Source organism: Anolis carolinensis, chromosome 2 (assembly GCF_035594765.1).
Source record: "Anolis carolinensis isolate JA03-04 chromosome 2, rAnoCar3.1.pri, whole genome shotgun sequence".
In the NCBI taxonomy this organism is placed as follows: Eukaryota; Metazoa; Chordata; class Lepidosauria; order Squamata; family Dactyloidae; genus Anolis; species Anolis carolinensis.
This window is the reverse complement of record NC_085842.1, coordinates 235,489,029-235,510,783: the sequence shown is the minus strand read 5'-3', so window position 1 is coordinate 235,510,783 and position 21,755 is coordinate 235,489,029. Positions and strand designations below refer to the sequence as shown.

The 21,755-nt window shown below is 36.5% G+C and overlaps 1 protein-coding gene across 2 annotated transcripts in view; it reads right to left on the bottom strand.

Annotated features, from left to right (window-relative positions):
* The window catches only part of ttc39b (tetratricopeptide repeat domain 39B), an 87,206-nt gene that overhangs the window by 62,601 nt on the left and 2,850 nt on the right, over nt 1-21,755 (bottom strand). For both annotated transcript variants that reach the window (XM_062971904.1, XM_003216438.4), the window contains exon 2: nt 3,360-3,394. In XM_062971904.1, the coding sequence (XP_062827974.1) occupies nt 3,360-3,394 (35 nt within the window). The remainder of the gene's footprint in view (nt 1-3,359; nt 3,395-21,755) is intronic.

Below are 21,755 nucleotides of genomic sequence, written 5' to 3'. Positions count from 1 at the left end.
AAGACATGGACATTGTGGGACTTTTAGCTTCTTATGGCCTAGCAGAACTCTTGCCTTCCTGCTAAAACAAAATTGTTGGAAGTTGCTGTTTCAATTGGGGGATGACAGCCAAAGACTGGATGCTATGCAGATGTCTCTTCGGATTTGACGACCCTTTGATGTGCTTGACATTGGCACTGGTTGTTCTTTTCTGCTGTATTTTTAGGGATATAATACAGATTTCAGGATTTTTTTGATTAAAATATCAGACTTGGTAATCAATTCATTCCTAGATAACAGCAATGAGGAAACAGGAGTAGTAAAGGAAGAATTTATTTCAGTCCCAAATGACATTTAGACAATTAAAAAAAAACGCAAGACATATCAAGATTAAAAAAAATGTTTGCCACTATCATGAACTGTGGGACAAAGTCAAGATGTAATTTATTGCCTTCCCAATAACATATATAGTAGAATGAGACTTTAATGCAATTGTCCAAGTTCTTTCCAAGCAAAGAAACAAACTGAAAACGATTGAACACAGGGATCTAAAACCAATCACATCCATTCCATTAAAACTATTAAGACAATGTTTTACAGATAAAACATGTATTTTCCAGACTGATAAAAACATGATATAAATTGTTGTACAAAGTTAATTTTATTTATGCAATACATGTACTAGTTTAACTTTATAGTGTTTTGAATTTGTAACAGAACAGTAGACCAAGTATTAAGAAATATTAAGATTGTCGCCTAAGAGGAAAGGGGGCAGAGGCCCAAAAAGGTAAGGGGGTGGGTGCTAATTTAAAGAGATCTGGTCTCTAAAGAGATTGTGTGAGATCTTGTACAACTGCTTTAGATGGTTCTCACAACAGCTGAAGTGAAGTTGATAATACCAATAAAGAAAGCATGTTGTTAAACAATATATTTTGTATTTGTTGTTAAAAATATAAAATACTCTCCTTGTAAAATAATTTATATTAATAACAACAATGGGACAATCCAAAGGCTAGAAAATGCATGCCACCATTCCAATCTTTAAGAACTTCTGATTAGGCTAGTTGTTTGAAGCAAGAAAGACTCCAGTCAATGTAGGGGACACAGGATCTGCATTATTTCACAATCATATTAACACCAAACATTAACAGCCCCCAAATAAACTAGCAAATATATTGGTAATATATTCAAATTGATACACATAATGTCTTTTATAATGCAAATATAGTAATAGTCACATTTTATTAATACTCTTCATTGGAAACCTGGATATTTGTACTGATTATGTGGTTTTCATTCTGTGAATCTATAATGTCACTACTGTTATCTAAGTTGAATACCTGAAAATAGCTCTTTCATGATGGCCAAGAAAAACACAACTGAAAACAGTAACACAGGATTCTGCCTTCTTTCTTACAATTATAGGCTCTCAGACCACAGCACTTTCCCAAAGCATGTTCAATTGCCTTTCCAATAATATTATGCTACACATAAGTGATTATGTGGTTTTTAATCCAAAAACCTAGGTCAATTTATCAGAAGTCAATGTGAATACTATACAAAACACTTTTTTTAAAAGTAACCATCCCCTTCTCTGAGCAGAGTGGCAGAAGGCAAGAGTTTAGTCTGTTCACCGTAAAAGAAACACTGATTCCGTCTACTCTCTGTACTATGATGCTGCCTCTAACCTTTTTGAATGCCCAGATGGGGAAATAACAGCAGCAGCCATGAGTAACAGGTGATTTTGCCACTTTCCCCTCTCCACAGAAGGACTCTTGACAGAAGATATCAAAATCTGTAATGTTGGCCCTAAAACTTGCCCTTGACTTATATATGAAGTCAATTTGTATATGAGTATGTAGCTTTCCTTTCAAAACTCAGTTCTCCAAGAGCTCTTAGCTCTGGATCTCTCTGAAATACTGTTCTAATATGTGTCCTCTCAAATACATGATACATATTAAACCTTCATTTACTCATTCTTTGAGTAGACCCAATGAAATTAATAGGAAATCTACACCGAATTCATTGTGTCTGAGATATAATATTTTGTGCTGATGAAATATTCTTCAAGCGTTATGACTTACAGGTGCTGTTTTAATTCATTTACTTTGTCCAACAAGTGGAATCTATCACTACAAAACTGTCAGTAGCATCAGGATATTGTCAGGAATATGCCTTGAGGCTTCTGCAGTTGTTAGAAGAAATGTAACACAGAAATGTGTTCTGTTTATTCCGTGATGATGTTGCTTTTCCTGACTATATAGTGAACATGGTCCTATAAATGAAACATGAATCCTGTGTCTAAACAGGATGTTGTACTAGACATAGATGACAGTCCCCTAATAGTATCAGTGCATAGTCTGGCCTGCATACATTTATTTCTACATAATTTAAAATTAGCTGAAGCAGCATGCCATGTGTTCAAATCCATGAACAATGCTGTAACGTCTCAAAAAGGTCCCTCTCCATGTACAGTAGAGTCTCACTTATCCAAAACTCGCTTATCCAAGGTTCTGGATTATCCAACGCATTTTTGTAGTCAATGTTTTCAATACATCATGATATTTTGGTGCTAAATTCGTAAATACAGTAATTACTACATAGCATTACTGTGTATTGAACTACTTTTTCTGTCAAATTTGTTGTATAACATGATGTTTTGGTGCTTAATTTGTAAAATCCTAACCTAATTTGATGTTTAATAGGCTTTTCCTTAATCCCTCCTTATTATCCAAGGTTCTGCTGGCCCATTTAGCTTGGATAAGTGAGACTCTACTGTAGTTTGGATGTGTGATTTGGGGTGACCAAAAGCTTTTCTTGATGTAAACAGACATTTGTATCTATTTTGGTTATTACCAGCATATTGGAAATGCACTCAACAATGTTTTGCACCTAAAATGTTGTGATGAATGTGATAGCATGCCAAAGCGTATACAGTACTGGGTATGTGATAGGCTGGACTTCAAAGCTTACTGGGGTGCCCAACTGCAGATGATAATTTATTTCCACATACATCAGCTGTTATTGGTATAGAGATGCAATGGTTGGTTGTGTAGAACAAGCCTGCACAATCTGTGGTCTCAAGGTGTTTTGGACATCAGCTACCAGAATTCCTGACCACTGGACACTCTTTTTGCTCTCTGGGAGAACTAATTTATAGAATCCATATCAAAAATATTTAATGTTGGTCAATATATGAATACACCAAGTTTTATTCCTTCAACCCAAAGAATTGGTTGAATATTTTTATAAATACTGACAACAAAGGATGTGGGGAAAACAGAAAAGATCAAACTGCATTTAATGCTATGGCACTTCCAACTTCTCCCCTCCTTCCACTCATCTCTGCTGGAAGAATGAGGTAATAAAATTATACTTACACTGGGATGTTTTCAAAGGCATCTTCAAAGTTCTCCTGAAAAATTTGCAAGAACACATTGTTAGTAAGCTAAAAAAAAATATGTATGTGCATCATTTTGCTATACATAAAGAATTAACCAAGATCTTCTTTATATACAACAGACTAAATTCACATTGAATGTACTTTTTCTTTTTGTGTATACTGGATATACTATATTCACACAAAAGTTATTTTTTCTAGTGTGGACTGATTGAAAGTATTATAATAAATGATGAAAGTTTGTGTTATTTTATTTGTTATTTGTAATCTGCCTTGAAATCTGTCTGATATATGGTGGGGTAGAAATATTTTAATAAATACAACAAATATTGGTAATACTATAAAAAGTGTCTTGCATTTTTTTCATTTAACAAAATACATTGCCTGCCAAAATACTGCAAACATTCATTGAATGTATCACATTGTATCCTTTATTCCTTTGTATATTATATTAATAGACAATAATATAAACAGAAAATGCTTGTAGTAAGATATATGCTTTAAAAAGGAGATTTTAAAAAAGAGGAAAATCAGATGGCAAGAGAAGATACCCATTTACTTTTTAAAACACCTTTCCCCCTCTAATTGGGGAAAAATATGTATTTTTATTGAGATGCAAATGTAAGTTGCTTCTTATTGACCAAAATTAAAAGCAATAAAAAGCCCAAAAGGCCAAATATAGGCAAAGTCAAGCCTCATACGGCTAAGAGAATATGGGATTCTAAATTGGTATAAGCATGAGAAAACAGCATACAGCCTATCCAAGCAAGTCCTTTCAGGATTATAGAATAAATTTAATAGTCTTTTTTTTAAATGAGGCTCTATTATAGGTCCGCAATTCATTAAATCAAGTATGATTCTATACATTGATTAAAATCTAAAATGTCATGCCTAAGCATTAACAAAACAAAAAAAGATTCCAAAACTTGTAGAGCTGTGAGCAATTGGGATAATACAAAACCCGAAGATAGGCGCCAACATGTCTCCTCATTCACATTACCTAGAACAGGGTTTGAGGAACATATTTTTGTACAAGAAAAGTGTAGCTGTATCCTTAACACTTAAGAAAACAAGTTCAAGGCACCAGGACTAAGTATCCCTAAGGTTTAGAACAGTGATTCCCAAAGTGGGCGCTACTGCCCCCCGGTGGGTGCTGGAGTGATCCAGGGGGGCGGTGATGGCATCTATTAAGACACGAGGGCGAGGCCAGAGGAGGGGCGGGGCCTCTTCCCAAGTGCTGGAGACAGGGCTGAGCACCTGAGGTGCCTGTTAGGACACACAGGGGATGGAGCTAGAGGAGTGGGCGTGGCTTCTTCCCAAGAGCCCGAGACAGGGCTGAGAATCTATACCTCTCCTGAGGGCGGAGCTAGGGAAGGCGGAGGGCAGAGCTAGGGAACGAGGCGGGGCCTCCTTCTAAGAGCCCGAGACAGGGCTGAGCCTCTATATCTCTCCTGAGAGGTCTTTTAGGACTAAAGGGTGGGGGTAGGGGTGGGGGTGGGGCCTCTTCCCAAGAGCGCTGAGACTCTGTATACCTCCCCTGAGGCACTTCTTAGAACACGGGGGCGGGGTATAGAGGTTCAGCCCTGTCAGGCACTTGGGAAGAGTTGCCGCCCCCTCCTCTAGCCCCGCCTCCTGTGTCCTGGAAGGCACCACAGGACAGGGATAGAAGCTCAACCCTGCCTCAGAGCTCATAACTCCGCCCATCCCAGTCCTGGCTGCCCATTTGTGGCCCCACCCACCTACCATCGCAGCCCTGCATCTTGGACTAGGGGAGAGGCTCAGCCCCACCCTCTTGAGCAGGAGCCATGCCTACCCCTCGAAGCCACGCCCCCTTTCCAGGGGGTGCTGAGTCATATTTTTTCTGGAAAGGGGGCGGCAGGCCAAATAAGTTTGGAGACCACTGGTTTAGAATATGAGTACTCAGACCACATTAATAGACCTGATCTAAATTCTTATACAATATGCAGTTAAGTAGTGGGAATGTTTACAAATGTAATTCAAACTAAAGAAATTGGAGAAGAAATGTTAAGTTCTTGGTTTAATGTAATATTTCTCAGAGTACCATTTCTCAATTGCTTGAAATTGAAACTGAAAGTTTATAACAGATGACAGCAAGTCCAAAAAGTCAATGTTTACTCTTTTAGACCACAGGTCTTTAGCTTAAACCCGCTTTTACTTCATGAAAGAATACCAAGCTAAGGACACACAACTAAGCTGGGATTTGTTTGCTTTTGTATTTAAAGGCAGAATAGGATAATGCATTGCTCTGTTACCTAGACTCCATTTCACCTCTTTTGAACTTAGGCCAGATGCACTAAAAAGAGAAGCAATTCTAAGAACTTGACCAATGACACAATCTGTTATGAATACCTTTTCCTGGCGTGCCAGAAGATGGATGACTGTGTCACCCAAGGGCAATATCCAATTGTTGCTTTAGACAGACAATGGCAACATACTTCTTTCACCTGTCAGACTTTTGTGTTATGTTGAGATATTCTTTTCTGAGTTAGAAAATATACTGTTAATCTATGGATATATTTATAGCACAAATAAAAAAAATTGATAGAGGCCTTTCACTTGATTTCAAGAGATCAGATAAGCAGCCAAACTGCAAGTCATTATTTTCAGTTTGGTACACTTGACATAGGCACCAGAAACCAGCTTCTAGCAGTGGATTCAACTGTATGTACTAACCTGTACACTTGCTCTGCATATACATTCAATACTGGTAAAAGTTGATGAAGAACATTGAAAATTGGGGAAAGTTCCAAAGAGAGCTATAGTAATTATAAAGAGAAAGAAGTGGTATCTTAAACGGAAAACTAATGTATTATTGCATGTGCTTTCACAATTAGAAGGTATACTTTTTCCCCAAGACAAATAGCATCTTTAATAGCATCTTTAAGGGAAAAGTGATTTTCAGTGGCAATATTTGATGCTTTAGATAAGAAGCCAGACATCATGAGACTTTTTTTCCCCGCTTCATTTTGAACAAAAGTGTTTGGTATAACATCTACATACATATACATTTCACATTTCAGCCAGAATGTATTTAAGGACTAGCAGAAATGTGTGGGCTACTACTGTTGTAGACTTATCTGCAAGGCTCTGCTTTTAAGCCCCACTGATCAACAATGGGAGGGATTTGAGAGTGTTTTTAATTCTAATGAGATTTCAAAACTGGATTAAATTCAACTGGATCAACTTCAGATTGATTAAGTTCTTTATTGACTTTTTTTAAAATTAAAAAGCACATGTTTGAGAACTTTTATAATGAAGGCCATGTCTGTATACTAGATGTTGTTGAGTTAGAACCGAGTATGTATAGCATTTGCTCAAAACAATTTTTCAGAAAACATTAATGTAATAGGAATGTAGCTGTTAAATGCTACATGTTAAACTATAGTCTATTTATTATCCAATAATTTGTTCTAGTGGTCTAAATTTGGCAAGTAGAAGAAAATCTGTATGAAGAGCATATGCAACTGTAAAAATCCAGTTAAACTTACCTGCCTGTGTGCAACTAATTGACACTTAGCACTAAAGTAGTTGGCACTATTAAGCTGTTCTGTTAAGCTTAAAAGTCTCTGTAAAACCTTGAGGAAAGGGATGGCTCCAGCTCAGTGTCTGTGGTTTTTAATGTAATTTGGATTAAAGCTCTATATCTGGACACAGCTTTGATTTTGTCAAGAGACAACACAGAATAACCAGCTGATTTTAGAAGACATTCAATGTATAATGTCAGTCTGATAAGAGTTCATTTCACTTTGCTTGATGTGGATTTGCCTTTTCGCTATTTACACTGTAAGCCATCTGCTTCTGGATCAGATCACACTTTCCTCTTGCAATTATGTTGCCAACACTTGGAAAAACAAGTCTATGCTCTAGTAAAACTGTATTATCTTGAGTTTAATGCTTGATTAAAACGTGATTTCCAAAAGTGATTTATACCCATTTTCTTAACCATTTGACAAAACTTGAATATTCCTTGAAATGACATAAAATAGGCTCAGATTTAATATTTTACACATAACCAGCCACAACAACAGAAAGCTAGAGATGGAGCATGAATTGGCAAAAGCCTAACCCTTCCAAGACACAAGTGTGTGCTTTCCACCGACATAACCGCGAAGCCAACAGGAAACTGAAAGTTACTTGGGAAGGCCAAGAGCTTGAACACTGTTTCCATCCTAAATACCTTGGTGTCACCTTAGACCGAACACTAACATATAGGAAACACTGCATGAACACCAAGCACAAAGTAGCTGCACGCAACAACATCCTGCGGAAACTGACTGGCAGCTCATGGGGTGCAGACCCACACGTAATAAGAACATCAGCCCTGGCCTTGTCTTTCTCAACTGCAGAGTACGCCTGTCCTGTTTGGCACAAGTCTGCCCATGCGAAGCAGGTGGACATAGCACTGAATGAAACATGCAGAATCATCACAGGATGCCTTAAACCTACACCTGTTGATAAACTCTACAAGTTAGCTGGCATTGCCCCTCCTGACATGCGACGGGAAGTTGCTGCTAACTGCGAGAGAAAAAAGGTTGAACATTGTGAAAGCCACCCACTGCATGACTATCAGCCTCCTCCCACCAGACTCAAATCAAGGAAGGGCTTCATGAGAACCACCACTCCTCTTGATGTTCCTCCAGCAACAGCAAGGGTGTCTCTCTGGGCAGCTAAACCTGGCAATTCTAACTGGATGGCCCCCCATGAGGGTCTTCCTCCAGGGGCAAACCAAGAATGGGCAACTTGGAAGTCCCTGAACAGACTCAGAAGCGGAGTGGGCAGATCTAAAGACAACTTGGCAAGGTGGCACTACCTGGAAGGATCCTCCACCTTGTGTGACTGTGGAGCAGAACAAACAACTCTGCATATGTATGCTTGCCCACAATGCCCTGACTCATGTACGGAGGAGGAGTTGTTTAAAGCTACGGACAATGCTGTTGCTGTTGCCCGCTTTTGGTCCAAAACTATTTAGTTGCTTGTGATTTCCTCCCCCCCCCCCAATCATTTTGAAATGTATTTATTGTACAATGCTTTTGACACGAAATAAATAAATAAAATGAATAATTGGCAAATTTAGTTCAGTTACACCAAAAGGTGAGAATGGAGGTCAATGCAAAATATTTATGGGCACACATTCATATTTTGTGTTGTTGAAAGAAACCCCCCCCCTTTAAAATATATAAATGTATAACCAGACTACAGTGATTTCCTAGTATGCATATTAGAATTAGCTTGAAATGATTAAGGCAATTTCAGAAATGTTTCTTTATCTTAAAATGTTCTAATTAGATTATTTCTGCTGAGATTAAATAATGCAATTCAAGAAAAGAAAAATCATAATTGTGACAGAGCTACAATAGTTGGCACAAATGGGCTCACAACCAGAAGCAAATTTCTGACTAAAGCTCTCCAGACCAAGCCATTGTCTGTCTATATACACAGAGTAAGTCATATTATGTCCAGTAAAGCTTACTCCCAGATAAGTGTGCACAGGATAATCTACAGTCCTCTAATTATACATACACAGTATATTACAGTGCTGTATTTTGCATTTGTGAAGGTGTCAGGGATCCCATGTTTATCGTACACTATCTTCTTATAAAGTATTAAGTCAAGCCAATCCTGCTGCCATACTGTGTCTGGTTAAGTGTTTTGTACTTCTGCGATTGCTAGCAAATGTAATACTTCTGCATTTCCTCGCTTATCAGGATATATTTTATCCATACAACAAAGGAAATTTTCAGTACTTTAAATAAAAAAACTATGTTACTAATTTACAATAGATAATTGAATAATTAATATCAAATTGTTATCTCACCTGTAGACAACATAGAGCTCCTAGCAATTGTTTTGGAAGGATATATTATTTTGACTTCACATTACAAAAACTAACCAAAGCCAAGTGAAAAATATTTATTTATGCCATTGTAAAATAATATAATCCAGTTCTTTTGATTTTTCTGCTAGATTGTTATTTTGTGTGACCATGTATTTAATAAATCAAAAATTTCATCATATTTGAGATCTAGTGTTGGTTTCCTGATTAGGTCTAAAGATAAAATTTAGCTCCAAATTTGCTGAAACATTATTTCCTATTATTTATTTTTTTAGGGGTTCACCACTCCATTGTTGATCTATGTTAGACATATTCATTTTCCTTCCAGTTTCAAGAATCTGCTTCCATTAAAAAGAACAGCTAACAGTCACAACTTTTATGTACCATTAATTCAGCTTCTACTCACGGCAACCTAATGAATGAGAGATCTCCATGAAACCCTGTTATTAACAGCCCTACTTAGGTCTTGCAAACTCAGAGGAAGGGCTTCCCTAATATCAAAACTCTTCCCGTTTTCTTATTGTCTTCAACTTTACTAAACATTATCTTCTTTTCCAATGAGTGATATTGTCTCATGATGTTTCCAAAGTATGAGGGCTTCAGATTAATTCTTGTGGCTTCTAGTGAGTATTCAAACTTGATTTGTTCTTGAACCCATTGGTTTATCTTTTTGGTATTCAGACTGTAAAACTCTCCTCCAACACCTCATTTCAAATTAGTTGACTTTTTTCCTGTCAGCTTTCTTCCCTATGAATCAGCACTATAAAGCTAGATGACTATATGAACCATCTGATGAAAGGGGTTCCCACTTAATCTTAGATATGAAGAAACATATCTGGGGAAGGCTAAGGCAAGGGTTGGGAAACTGGTTTCATATGCAGCTCCCAGTTATTGTTGTATGGCATCAAGTCATTTTCATTTTATGGCAACCCCAAGGTGATCCTATCAAAGAGTTTCTGGGGCTCAGAGTGTGTGGCTCACCCTATAGCACTAGTGGGTTTCTTTCGTCAAGTGGAGAATTGAATCCTGGACTTTAGAGTCACAACCCAATGCTCAAACCACTACACAATGTTCCAGAACGTCAAAACTGGACAAAAGAACCCTAAACCTGCTGCAAATACAACTGTTAAAGGGCACATCTACATGGACACTTTATCCCGAAGTGGGGGCAAATCAGCTCTGTGGCAGCTGCATGACACACAGAGCCAATTTGTGCTAATGAGGGCTAAGGCTACTTTATGCAGCCTTGAACTGTATTAACAAAATTCATGGGTGGCTCCAGAGTTTCCACAAAATTAGGAAGCAAATCCTAACTTAACATTTGGTCAGTTCCAAGACAGAAGACAGGATGGCCACAATTGTTTACATGGCCATCTGATATTATCTGGGCTCAAGCAGCCTGGGTACATGGGATAGCATTTACCATCCTTTCCTGTCCTTATTGTAGTGGTAGCCACTGGGTGAGAAATGGCTAGTGACAGTTGCTCTTCGCCTGGAGTGATGTCAGCTGAGGTGTAAGGGTGATTGGCGAGGGAAGGGAGAAAGAAGGGAGCAATCAGTTCACTCCCCCTCCCCCTGGTCAATGTCACTCCAGGTGGCGAGCAAAAACCACAAGCCATTTTGAGTCTGGTGGTTACTGCTATGAAGAGAACAGGAGGGTAATGGTCATGACTCCTTTCCAGCCCTGAGGCAGCCAAAGGGCTGACAGTAAAAACCAATCTAGGACCAATCCAGAAGTCAAAACTCTGGAGTGACCCCAGGATGGTGTCCGTGTAGAATCGCCCTATATCTCCCACCACCAAGTCCTCTAACCCTCAAAAGTAAAAAAAAAAAATAATAGCCAAAATGGTAGCTGAATGCAAGGGCAGGGAGGACTGGCTTCTATTGAGTTGCCCAGCCTGGTTGCAAGGAGATAGTCCTTAGTTTTCCTGAAATATTGTCTCTCACAGATTTCAAGTCTGGTATTTTATGGTTCTATGATTCAATAAGTAAAGCAACCAGTGTTGTGAAAGATTGTTTTTTCCAAACACAAAAATACAGAATGTTTATCTATAGAGAGCATTTTGTCAGATTATAAAGGATAGATAAAAGTAATGAAATTTTTATTTCAGTTAAACGTTATAAAAGAAAAAAGGTATCATGTAGAGAGGTATGTTTACTTACATCAAAGATTCTTGATCTAGTATCACTTCCTATGCCAATTAATTCAGCATTTAAACTTTCCTGTTCTTCTCTATAACCAGCACCATATCTAGCTTACAGTATTGCCTTATATACTCATGTACTAGTCTAGACATTTTAGTCAAAAAATTAAACGCGCCAAAACCTGGTTCACCTTATTCATGGTTTAATGTGAGTACTATACCTTAATTCTTATTTTAAAAAGGAGCATCCCTTTATCTGGTGAAAGGTAAGAATGTAGTCTATCCCGAGAGAACCTAAAAGGAGCACTAACCCCTTCAACTCAGTCTGTCAGGGTACCTTTCTGACCTTTTTGAACACCTGAGCAGGGAAATGACAGAGCGATTTGCAACGTATCCACAGATCATATCCCAGAGTAACCCCCAACATATCCACGGGTCATATCAAAACCCATAATTTTGACCTTCAAACCTGCCTTCAACTTATACATTAGGTCAACTTATATGTGAGTATATACAACAGTTTCTCTACTGTATTTTGTTGTTATTGACTGCTGTCAACTTTGACTTGTATGTTGACCTAATGAATAAGAGACCTCCAAATTATCCTGGTATCAGCAACACTACTCAGGTTTTACCAATTCCAGGCCATGGCTTTCTTGGCTGAGTCTATTCACCTGTATTGCAATCTTCCTTTAAAATATTAAGGTCCTTTATATTTTTAATTTTACGTAATAATGGCTGTAATGGAGATGCAAATATGGGTTCTAAATCTACAATGGTGACTCATTACTTTTACCAAAATCAAAGAGGTTACTTTTTTCATTTTTAGTAAATATGCACATTTCATTTAATTAATAAGGTTTCTCTGCACTTGTGGATTACAGATCTTATCCTTAGGTCATAATAGGGACATATGTGCTATGCTAATAATATAATATACTGTATAGCCATATAATAATATAATAATATTATAATCTAATACAATATAATACTAATAATAATGCAATTTGATTGTATATTATACATTACACCTGTAATATTACTAATAATATTGCAGTATAGTGGCATAGTACAATATAGTAATATATAATACTAATATTTTGCTATGCTTATAATATATCCTATGTATATATAATATTGGTAATACATTATAATGTAATACAATATAATACTAATAATAATACAATATAATATTATGTTATATATTACATGTAATATTACTAATAATATTACAGTATAGTGATATAGTACAATATAGTAATATATAATGCTAATATTGTACTATAGTAATAATATAATACATTGTATGTACATGTAACTTGTAAGCCGCTTTGAGTTCCCTTCAGCGTGAGAAGGGCGGGATATAAATGTAGTAAATAATAATAATAATAATAATAATAATAATAATAATAATAGAGATGTTGAGAAAAGGATAGTAATTCAAAGGACACAGGCTCCTTGAAGTGCTTAGGTCATTTTAAACAAAATTTTCAGTGGGCGCTTTACTTAAAAGTTGATATGACAAGACACTTAATTGCTTTTACAAGGGCCAGATTTGAACAAATGGAGTCTATGGAGAGAAACAGTAGATTAAATCATATCCCACCCGAAGAAAGACTCTATATCTGTGGTGCTGTCGAAGTTGATAATCACAACCATGTATTACATAACTGCTGTTTGTAAGATAAAGAAAGGAAACAACATTTCTGGCCTTTTATTTGTAATAAAACGAGCTGGAATATAGCAGTCAAAATCACATTTTTACTAGCTGGTTATAACCCCGTTTTAACAACAAAAGTTGTCCTTTATCTGTATAAAGCATCTAAAAGGAGATTAGAATATATTGATCAGATTGGAGTGTAAGAGGGACGAGGACATTTGATGTATATACTACAGATTTCACCATTTAGAACCTTCATTAAAATAAAAATATTCTTGAACTAATCTTTTAATAACCACTCCCAGAGGCCAGCATAAGTGTATTTTCAACCAAGGCAAGACTACAGTTCCATGTGATTTCCAATTATTTTATGCCAAGCCACTCACAGTTGTATTGCAACAAAATCCCCTAAAGGCCAATTAAGAAAGTGCGAAACCTCTCTTGCTGCACTGGGGAATGTACATTTGACATAATGATGCACTTTACAGGAGGCCATTTTCAAAACATTCCCAAAGCATCAAATGTTTGTACTAGCTTCCAAATGGAACTAAAAGTTCCATTTCACTTCCAGAAATATCAGGATGCTGTTGGAACAGGAAAGGATAGTCACCTAAGCCAATGAGTTTCACAGACTGACCAACATAAAAGGGACTAGAAAAGACAATATTGGCATAAAACCACAATATATGTATTGTGCTGAGCTTCGTTCTGCTGCCCTGATATAGGCATGAAAACAGAACGCTTTAAGGTTTCTGCTTTCAACAAAGATAAAATGTTTTCTGTATAAGATTACAATTCTAAAAAATTACAATTACAAAGTTTTATCTAGACAGCACTTTAAGGTTTTTCTAGCAACACAGAGACTTCTTGAGAAATGCAATGTTCTGCACCTAATAAAGGGGCCTGTGCTTTCATAAAAGACTGAGGCATCCTATATCTAAGTCAAACCAGTATTTCACATAAACACCATTGTGAATGTCAAAAGACATTATAATACATAATTTGTTTTTCAAATGTGAACAGAAGAGCAGAATATGAAAGTTGGGTTAACCTAATAGTCTTGGAGCAAGATCATTTGTAACAGAAAAACTTTGAAAAATAAAAAATGCACACCAGGTAAGAAGTAAACAAATGCTGAGTCTTCAAAGCAAACAGTGACCTCTCTTCCTTTCTAAAGCACAGATTTAGCACTCTATTCTCAGCCTGCCTCCTTGACCTGTCATTTACCTTTGACCCTATTTCACACAGTAATGGCAATTTGCCTTTTTCTGATGTTTCTAATTCCATCTATTTTGTTCTCCAATAATTCAAGTTTCAACTCTTATTATAACAGAGAACGATGTATCTAAGAGTTGTTTCTTCATAATTTTCTTTTTTGAAATTCTTATTTACATATAGAACATAAAATATAAGTTATTTAGGACTAGCTCCCATCTTTCCAGATGTATCTTTTAATTAGGAGAACCTTTTACCATTTAGTTTCCATGAGCAACAATTTGTTAAAGTACAAGAATCTAGTCTTGGAAACAAATGTAAGTAAATAATATCAAATGTGCATACTTACATTGGCCACAGCCTGTTAGTCCTACCTAGAGGAAATACACTAAATCAATGAAAACTTGGTAATAAACATATCTCTTCTATGTGTTTCTGTGACTCAAGTGCAACAAATTTAGACCAGCCTGTCTATAAACAAAAGACCAGGTCAATTTTAGCTACCATATGGGATAAACAGTACATTTAGGCACATTACACTGAGAACTCTGAGATCCCTTCTACACTGCAATATAATCCAGTTCAAAGCAGAAAATCTGGATTTAACATGGTAATGTAAATGGGGACTGAGATGGGTACAGTCTATGTGTGAATTGACATGACCTGCCAAGTATTTAATATTTTATTATTATTATTCAAATAAGTTTGTAGGGGACTCTTTTTGTACTTCAATCTCAGTGTGCAAGGGTAATTTCTTATATGAGCTAGGTGCTTTTGATTGTGTCTTCCATGAAGCTTCATTTTAAAAAATAAGTTCTTAGAGAAGACTTGGTTAGGTATTAGAACCTTATACTTATCATAAGAATTAATTAATATTTTAATTTGCAGTTTATCCAATAACATTTGGGGATAAAGATTCTGTTTTAAAGGGGGAAGTATATCTCTTAAAAATACAGTTTCAAACATTAGCACTACTATGTGCAGCTAATCCCTTTTATCAATGCATTATTTGTTGAAGTAATACATCCTACAAAATCTTAGCTTTAGTAATGACTAAGTCTACAATATATTAACATTGCTAAAACCTTCTACTATATAATTACTATTATCCATGTGTAGGAATATAGGTTACAGAATGACCATCATCATCACTAAAAGCAAGGTAGGAGAATAATTAATTGTGCCATGCTCAGAATATGAAGTATGCCTGTCACCACTTTTCCTCATGAAAAACTGTCCCAAACTTCTCAGTCAGCTCAACTTACTTTTTGTCGCTCTGATAATTGATTTTGAAAATTTTGGCTTATTGTAGAAACAAGTATTGATGAGAAAGCTTCAGAGGAGACACCTTTTCCCCATGATAACTCTTCCAAGAGTCCATTTCTCTTCCAAGGGGTAGATTTCTCTCACTTCCTGTCCACCCATCCCCGTGCCCCCCCCCCCCCCATTCTTAACTATGAGTTGTTTGTAAGTTGGATGCCTGTAACTTGGGGACTGCCTGTACTCAACTCCTGGGAATTAGGTTCTGCTCATGTCATGTATTGTTCCCCTCAACAATCAACTAGAGTGCATCTATACTGCAGAATTAATGCAGTTTAATTGCCATAGCTCAATGCTATGGAATCATGGGAGTTGTAGTGCTACAAGGTCTTTAGTTTTCTCTGCCAAATAGTGTAAGTAGTGCAATAAACTACACCTCCCATGATTTCACAGGTATTAAGCATGGCAATTAAAGTGATGTCAAACTGCAGTAATTCTACCATATAGATCAGTGGTCCCAAACCTTTGGGCATCCAGGTGTTTTGGACTTCAATTCCCACAATTCCTAACAGCTGGTAAGCTGGCTGAGATTTCTGAGAGTTGAAGTCTAAAACATCTGGAGGCCCAAAGGTTGGGAACCACTGATATAGATGCACCCCTAGTCACACCCCACTGACAAAACTTGACGCTAGTAAAACCAATTTGTACTGAAGGACAATTCTACAAGAGCAAAAAATCTATGTATTCTGAATTTCTGGTCATGCTCTTCAGTGACTAAAATAAATACAGCTAATACGTTATGTGTTTGTGGACTTCTTGTATCTTTTACTAGTTACAGTAGAGTCTCACCTATCCAACATAAATGGGCGATAGATCGTTGGATAAACAAAAATGTTGAAGAAAGAGGGATTAAGGAAAAGCCTATTAAACGTCAAATTGATGTTATGATTTTACAAATTAAGCCCCAAAACATGCTTTACAACAAATTAACAGAAAAAGCAGTTCAATACACGGTAATGTTATGTAGTAATTATGGTATTTATGAATTTAGCACCAAAATATCACAACATTTACTACAAAAAATTGACTACCAAAAGCCAGATTGCATTGGATAATACGGAACGTTGGATAAGTGAAGGTTGGATAAGCGAGACTCTACTGTAATATATTCCAGTGGAAGGGTAAAAAGGTATAAACATGTGCCATCACAACACGATGGGCAGAACCTGACAAACACAGCACACAGGGCTACAGCTGGAGCTATATCCTGCAGACAAAACAAAAAGCCATACTGGGCATATTGCTTTGCTGTCAGCCCACAACTGAGAACAAGTGAATGAGAGATGTCAGTTATGAGTCAGCTTAGGAAAACTTGTATAAATTCCATTCCTGTGAGAAAGAAAACTACGTATCTAGTTCTGCTTTTTTTTAAATGACTGTTTGATGTATTCTGTCACTCCTATTCAGGATCCTTCTATCTTGTTGTTAGGCTTTTGGGGAGGACTAGTTATGATTTTGATTTCAAACAAAAAGGCCTGAAGTTAGTATTTAGTACTAAAGCCTTTTTGCCTCATATGAAACTGGCTTAAAGCCAGAGATGTGTGCAGTTATATTCTACTGCTTCATGTTATAAGATGAACTCCAAAAGGAACAATTAGAACTACAGAATATCTAAAATTCTCATGATAATACTGTGCTCAAGGCAGTGTAAAAATCAATAGATCTTATGGGTTCACATATAACTCTTTAAAGGAATAAAAGCAGTAACACAATTACTGGAATACTTGAATTCATAATAATGCCCTGATATATTGTCAACAGATTTGTAACATAACACATTTCCAGGTACATTAATTTAAAGAATACTTACAAAATGTGCCAAGATTACAAAAACAGATCAATCCAAAAAATTCCATAATGTCAACAGCAAAGAAAGTTGCATCAACAACACAACTGGATTAAAGCAGTTATATTTTATTAGCATCTGCTTACAGCCAACTTAAAAAAAACTGTTCAGAGACAGCGGGGTAAACCATATATTTATGAAGACATCATATATTATTTTGATTTCTAAAGAAACAAACAAAAGCATTTGTGGAGTTGATTTCCAAAAAATACCAAATAAAAAGGAAAAGAAAAATGAGTTATAGATGTCAGTTACATTGTTGGCTAGGAAGAGAATATTATGTACAGATCAAAAATATACTGGAATCTATCAAATCACTTTGGTACAGGGTTTAAAAATTGCATTTTATAGCAAAAAAAAAAAAAATGAATACCCTCAGCACTTTTTTTGATTCCTGTAAAATTTGTTCAGATGGATTTGGTACCTTTTGGAAGCAAACTACACTTAGACAACTTGGGAACTACCTGCCAATAGGGTTAAGCAGTCCACCTCTTTGGTTAAAAGACTCTACAACATGTGTTTTGAATTTGTTTTGTTTTTTGTTAATATCTAAATTATCTTGACTGAAACCCTGTCAGGATCCACATTCCAACAGTGGAAGATGGAATCATGAGAAGCACCAGATGCAGGAAGAAAAATGACGGATGTCTCTTATTTTTGTTCACGATGTGAATATATTGGATATGACATACATGTGTGTGTTTGTGTATTCACACACATATATGCGAACAGTGAACAGGACAAAAGATAACCTCTCACTAGGACAGACAATATACCCTAACTCTTTTTCTTTACCAGTAAGACTGTCCTTCAACAATCCTTCTGCAGCAACTCTTCGAGTACAGCAAAACCAGAGGATGGAGCATTTGCACTCGTGTCTTCCCAGGCATTGTCCAGCATGTCAATCTTGCCACAGCTGTTCTCTAAGCCTAAAAGTATAATGATCAGCTGTTGGATAGAGAGTTGCTGTTATTTCCCAGACTTGCCACCTTCTCTGAATCCTGGGAGAACCATAACAGTGACTCTGGAACAGCTACAGGAGGTATAGTCTGGAGAAAGGGGCATGGGCAGAGGTGGTTTACACAAGCCAAAGAAAGCAAACTCACAGTAACTATTTGGACCATGACTAAAGTATTTCTAGTTCTATCCTGGAAGATGTTTTGCTTCTTAAGAAAAAATTGCACTTAAGATCAGCTTTGTAAATAAGATTACAGAAGTTACTGATACAATACTATTTTTCATTTTAAAAACAAGCCAAGGATTTGTTACATATAACATATAACCTTACTCCTTAAAAAAAACCAAAATACCAATTAAAACCACATCAGACACATATAAATATACAAACATTGGGGGTTTATGTTTAAGAAAACAAGCCACAGGAGGGTGTAATGAGGATTGTGAAGGAGTGGTTAATGCTTTGTCCAAGTAGTTTTTCCCTGCTCATGTAACACCCCAAAAGAACCCTTTCCATGGAAAATAAATGCTCACATGCTCCTTTTACACAGTTCAGAGTAATTATAAAAGGATCTAGTGTCACTATGCTGTTCAATCTGTTGTACAAATTTATATGTTATTGATGTGAAAAAGACCAATAAAATATTTCCTGTACGTGAACCTGAAGGGTCCATGTACAATCTACAAATAATTTGGTTACACCTTTCCCTATGATAAAATCAATTAAATTCTTAGTAACACAGTATCTGTTTGGTATCTACTACATCATAAGTTTGACTCTGTAATTGCCTCAATTAGTGTCCTCAAAGTCAGTCCTGAAAGATATAATCTCTTAAATTCACATTAACAGCTGAACTCTATTAATACCTACTCCTTGCCATCCTGAGAATACAGTAAATTTGCAACATATTATTTGGAAGAATTCATTGTGTTAAAAAAGTGTTCACACTGAAGTTGAAAAAATTCAGACTGAAATCTTTCTCATTATTAAGGTAAGTGTCAAACTACATTTTTATGGGGGCAGTTGTGTATCTGGCCACACCTGAAAGAGTATATCTTCATTTAATATACCAAACCTTATATGCAACCCCTTTCTGGCAACCTTCTATTAAACATGCAAATCTTAGTCAACCATGATCTCCTTTTAGATCTGAATCAGGAAGTTATGCTTAACAAGTTCAGACAAAGCCAAGACTAAGAAAAAAAAATCCAATCTTTAGGATCTGAGAGAGCCAGTGCATTGTAGTGAAAGAACAATACAACAACAATAATAACTTAATTTTTGTATCCCGCCACCATCTCCCTGAAGGCGGCACAAAAGTGCCTAAAACAGAACATAAAATAAAACACAACATAAAATACAACTAAATAAAAATAAACATAAAACAACAATTTAAAACTCAATTAAAACAGAGCTCATCTGCGGCAAGCTACTGTAAACATGGCCAGGCTGTAAACAAAGGATAAGGGAATGGGATACATGCAAAGATGTAACCATGGGACAAGAGAATGGGATGAAGTACAAGGCTGCATAACAATTGCATAGATCAACTAGGGATTAGTTGTTCTCAAAAGCTTGCTTGAACATACAGTATTTAAAATGAACAATTTTAACCAACATTGACTTACATGTGGGTAAGTTCAAAGGGAAGTGTAGGCCTACTTTTGGCTGATGAGAACGCCAATTAGGATTGCCGTTGTTCTGTGTCTTTAAGTGGTTTCAGATTTAGGATGACCCTAAATCTAAAGTTTAGGGCGTGGGGGGGGGGATTACCTTGGAGGGCTGCATCCAGTCCATAGGCTTTAGTTTGGGATCCCTGCTCGAAAATATAGCCTACAGTAGATGGTTTTCCTTAGTAGTATCCCATCCAAGCAATCAACAGGGTTGATCCTGCTTAGCTTCCAGTATCAGATGGGATCTGGTGCGTTTAGTATATTGAGGCCATTGCACAGAGTTGAAGGGGTCATTTAAAACTAGCCACAATACTAGGAAGGTGGAGTGTAAACCTTCCCCTTTCCTCCAAAAACCATTTCACCTTAGCAGTTTTTCTACTCATTGGGATTATTTCTAGCATGGGAGAGTCACAGAGAAAAAACGCCCCATCACATTGGGATAAGTGGTTTCACAATTTAAAAAATGTATAGAGTGCAACTTCCCTGCTCATGTTAAAACACTTCAACCAGCACAACTCAAGCTGGGGAGGATGCTGTTCCTTATAATACAGTAGTGTCACTATATGAAGAAATAAGGATACTGAACTCTTAAGAAAGAAGAAAACAAGTTGGGAAAAGCAAATGCTAAAGATTTATACTAAAAATTAAAGCAAAATAATATCATGAACGGACCTAGAAAGATGGAAGGTTCTATTTAGATCTTGGCTCTGTGAATACACTGCAAGGTAAGTCGCTGTGCTTCAACTTCCTGGCTGAGAAGCCCCACAAGAAACCTGATCCTTTGAAGTGGGAGCATGGTTAAGAACAGAACATATAAACCTCTTCAGAATACAGTGAATTAATGCAAAGGTACATACACTTTGTATTTATTTATAGGAAAAAAGAGAACTTGACAGAGCAATTTTGTCTGGCAACTTGCAGAGGCAACCATTTTAAAGCAACTAATATTGTTATTATCATTATTTTTATGTTCCTGCATTATACACTAGCATTAAAGTTCCAATTGTATAGTATTCACCGAAGCAATGCTATTTTTGTGGTGAAATCATACACAACCAAAAAAATCAGTCAGAACATCATCCATCTCCAGACAAGAACTTGCAGGAGTATGCCAAATAATTCACCAAGTTAAAAGGAAGTCAGCTGCACTGTCACAAAATGTACTTGGACATTATTGCTTAGTCACCTTTCTTACCTAAACAAGTCCCTTAACACAATTACTGACTGAATATATCCTGCCTTTCTTACAAAAATGGGACTCAAGGAAGTTCACAGTAAAGCTAAATAAAAGAAATACAAGAATGGTCAGCCATGAAAGAAAGGATTATATATATATATATATATATATATACAGTACTTATGTTGCAACTATGCTGGATGGGGCACAGGACCATTTATTTATTTTACAACTGCCCAAAGCAGTAAATTCACAACATTGCCAAACTTTTCTTGCAATCCCATATGACATACAGCAAGAAATATGGCATCATCAGTATAAATGTCACAGTATACACGATGCCACTTTTTGGATTAAATGTACTTGAGTGAGAACCAGTGAATGCAATGACACATAAATGGGATAGAACATAAAACAAAACAACAAAAATAGCCCTCAATGCTTGTTCTTAAACCAACGGGACATCATATTTAGGATAAAGCAGGCATGGGCAAACTTTTGCCCTCCAGTGTTTTGGACTTCCTACAAG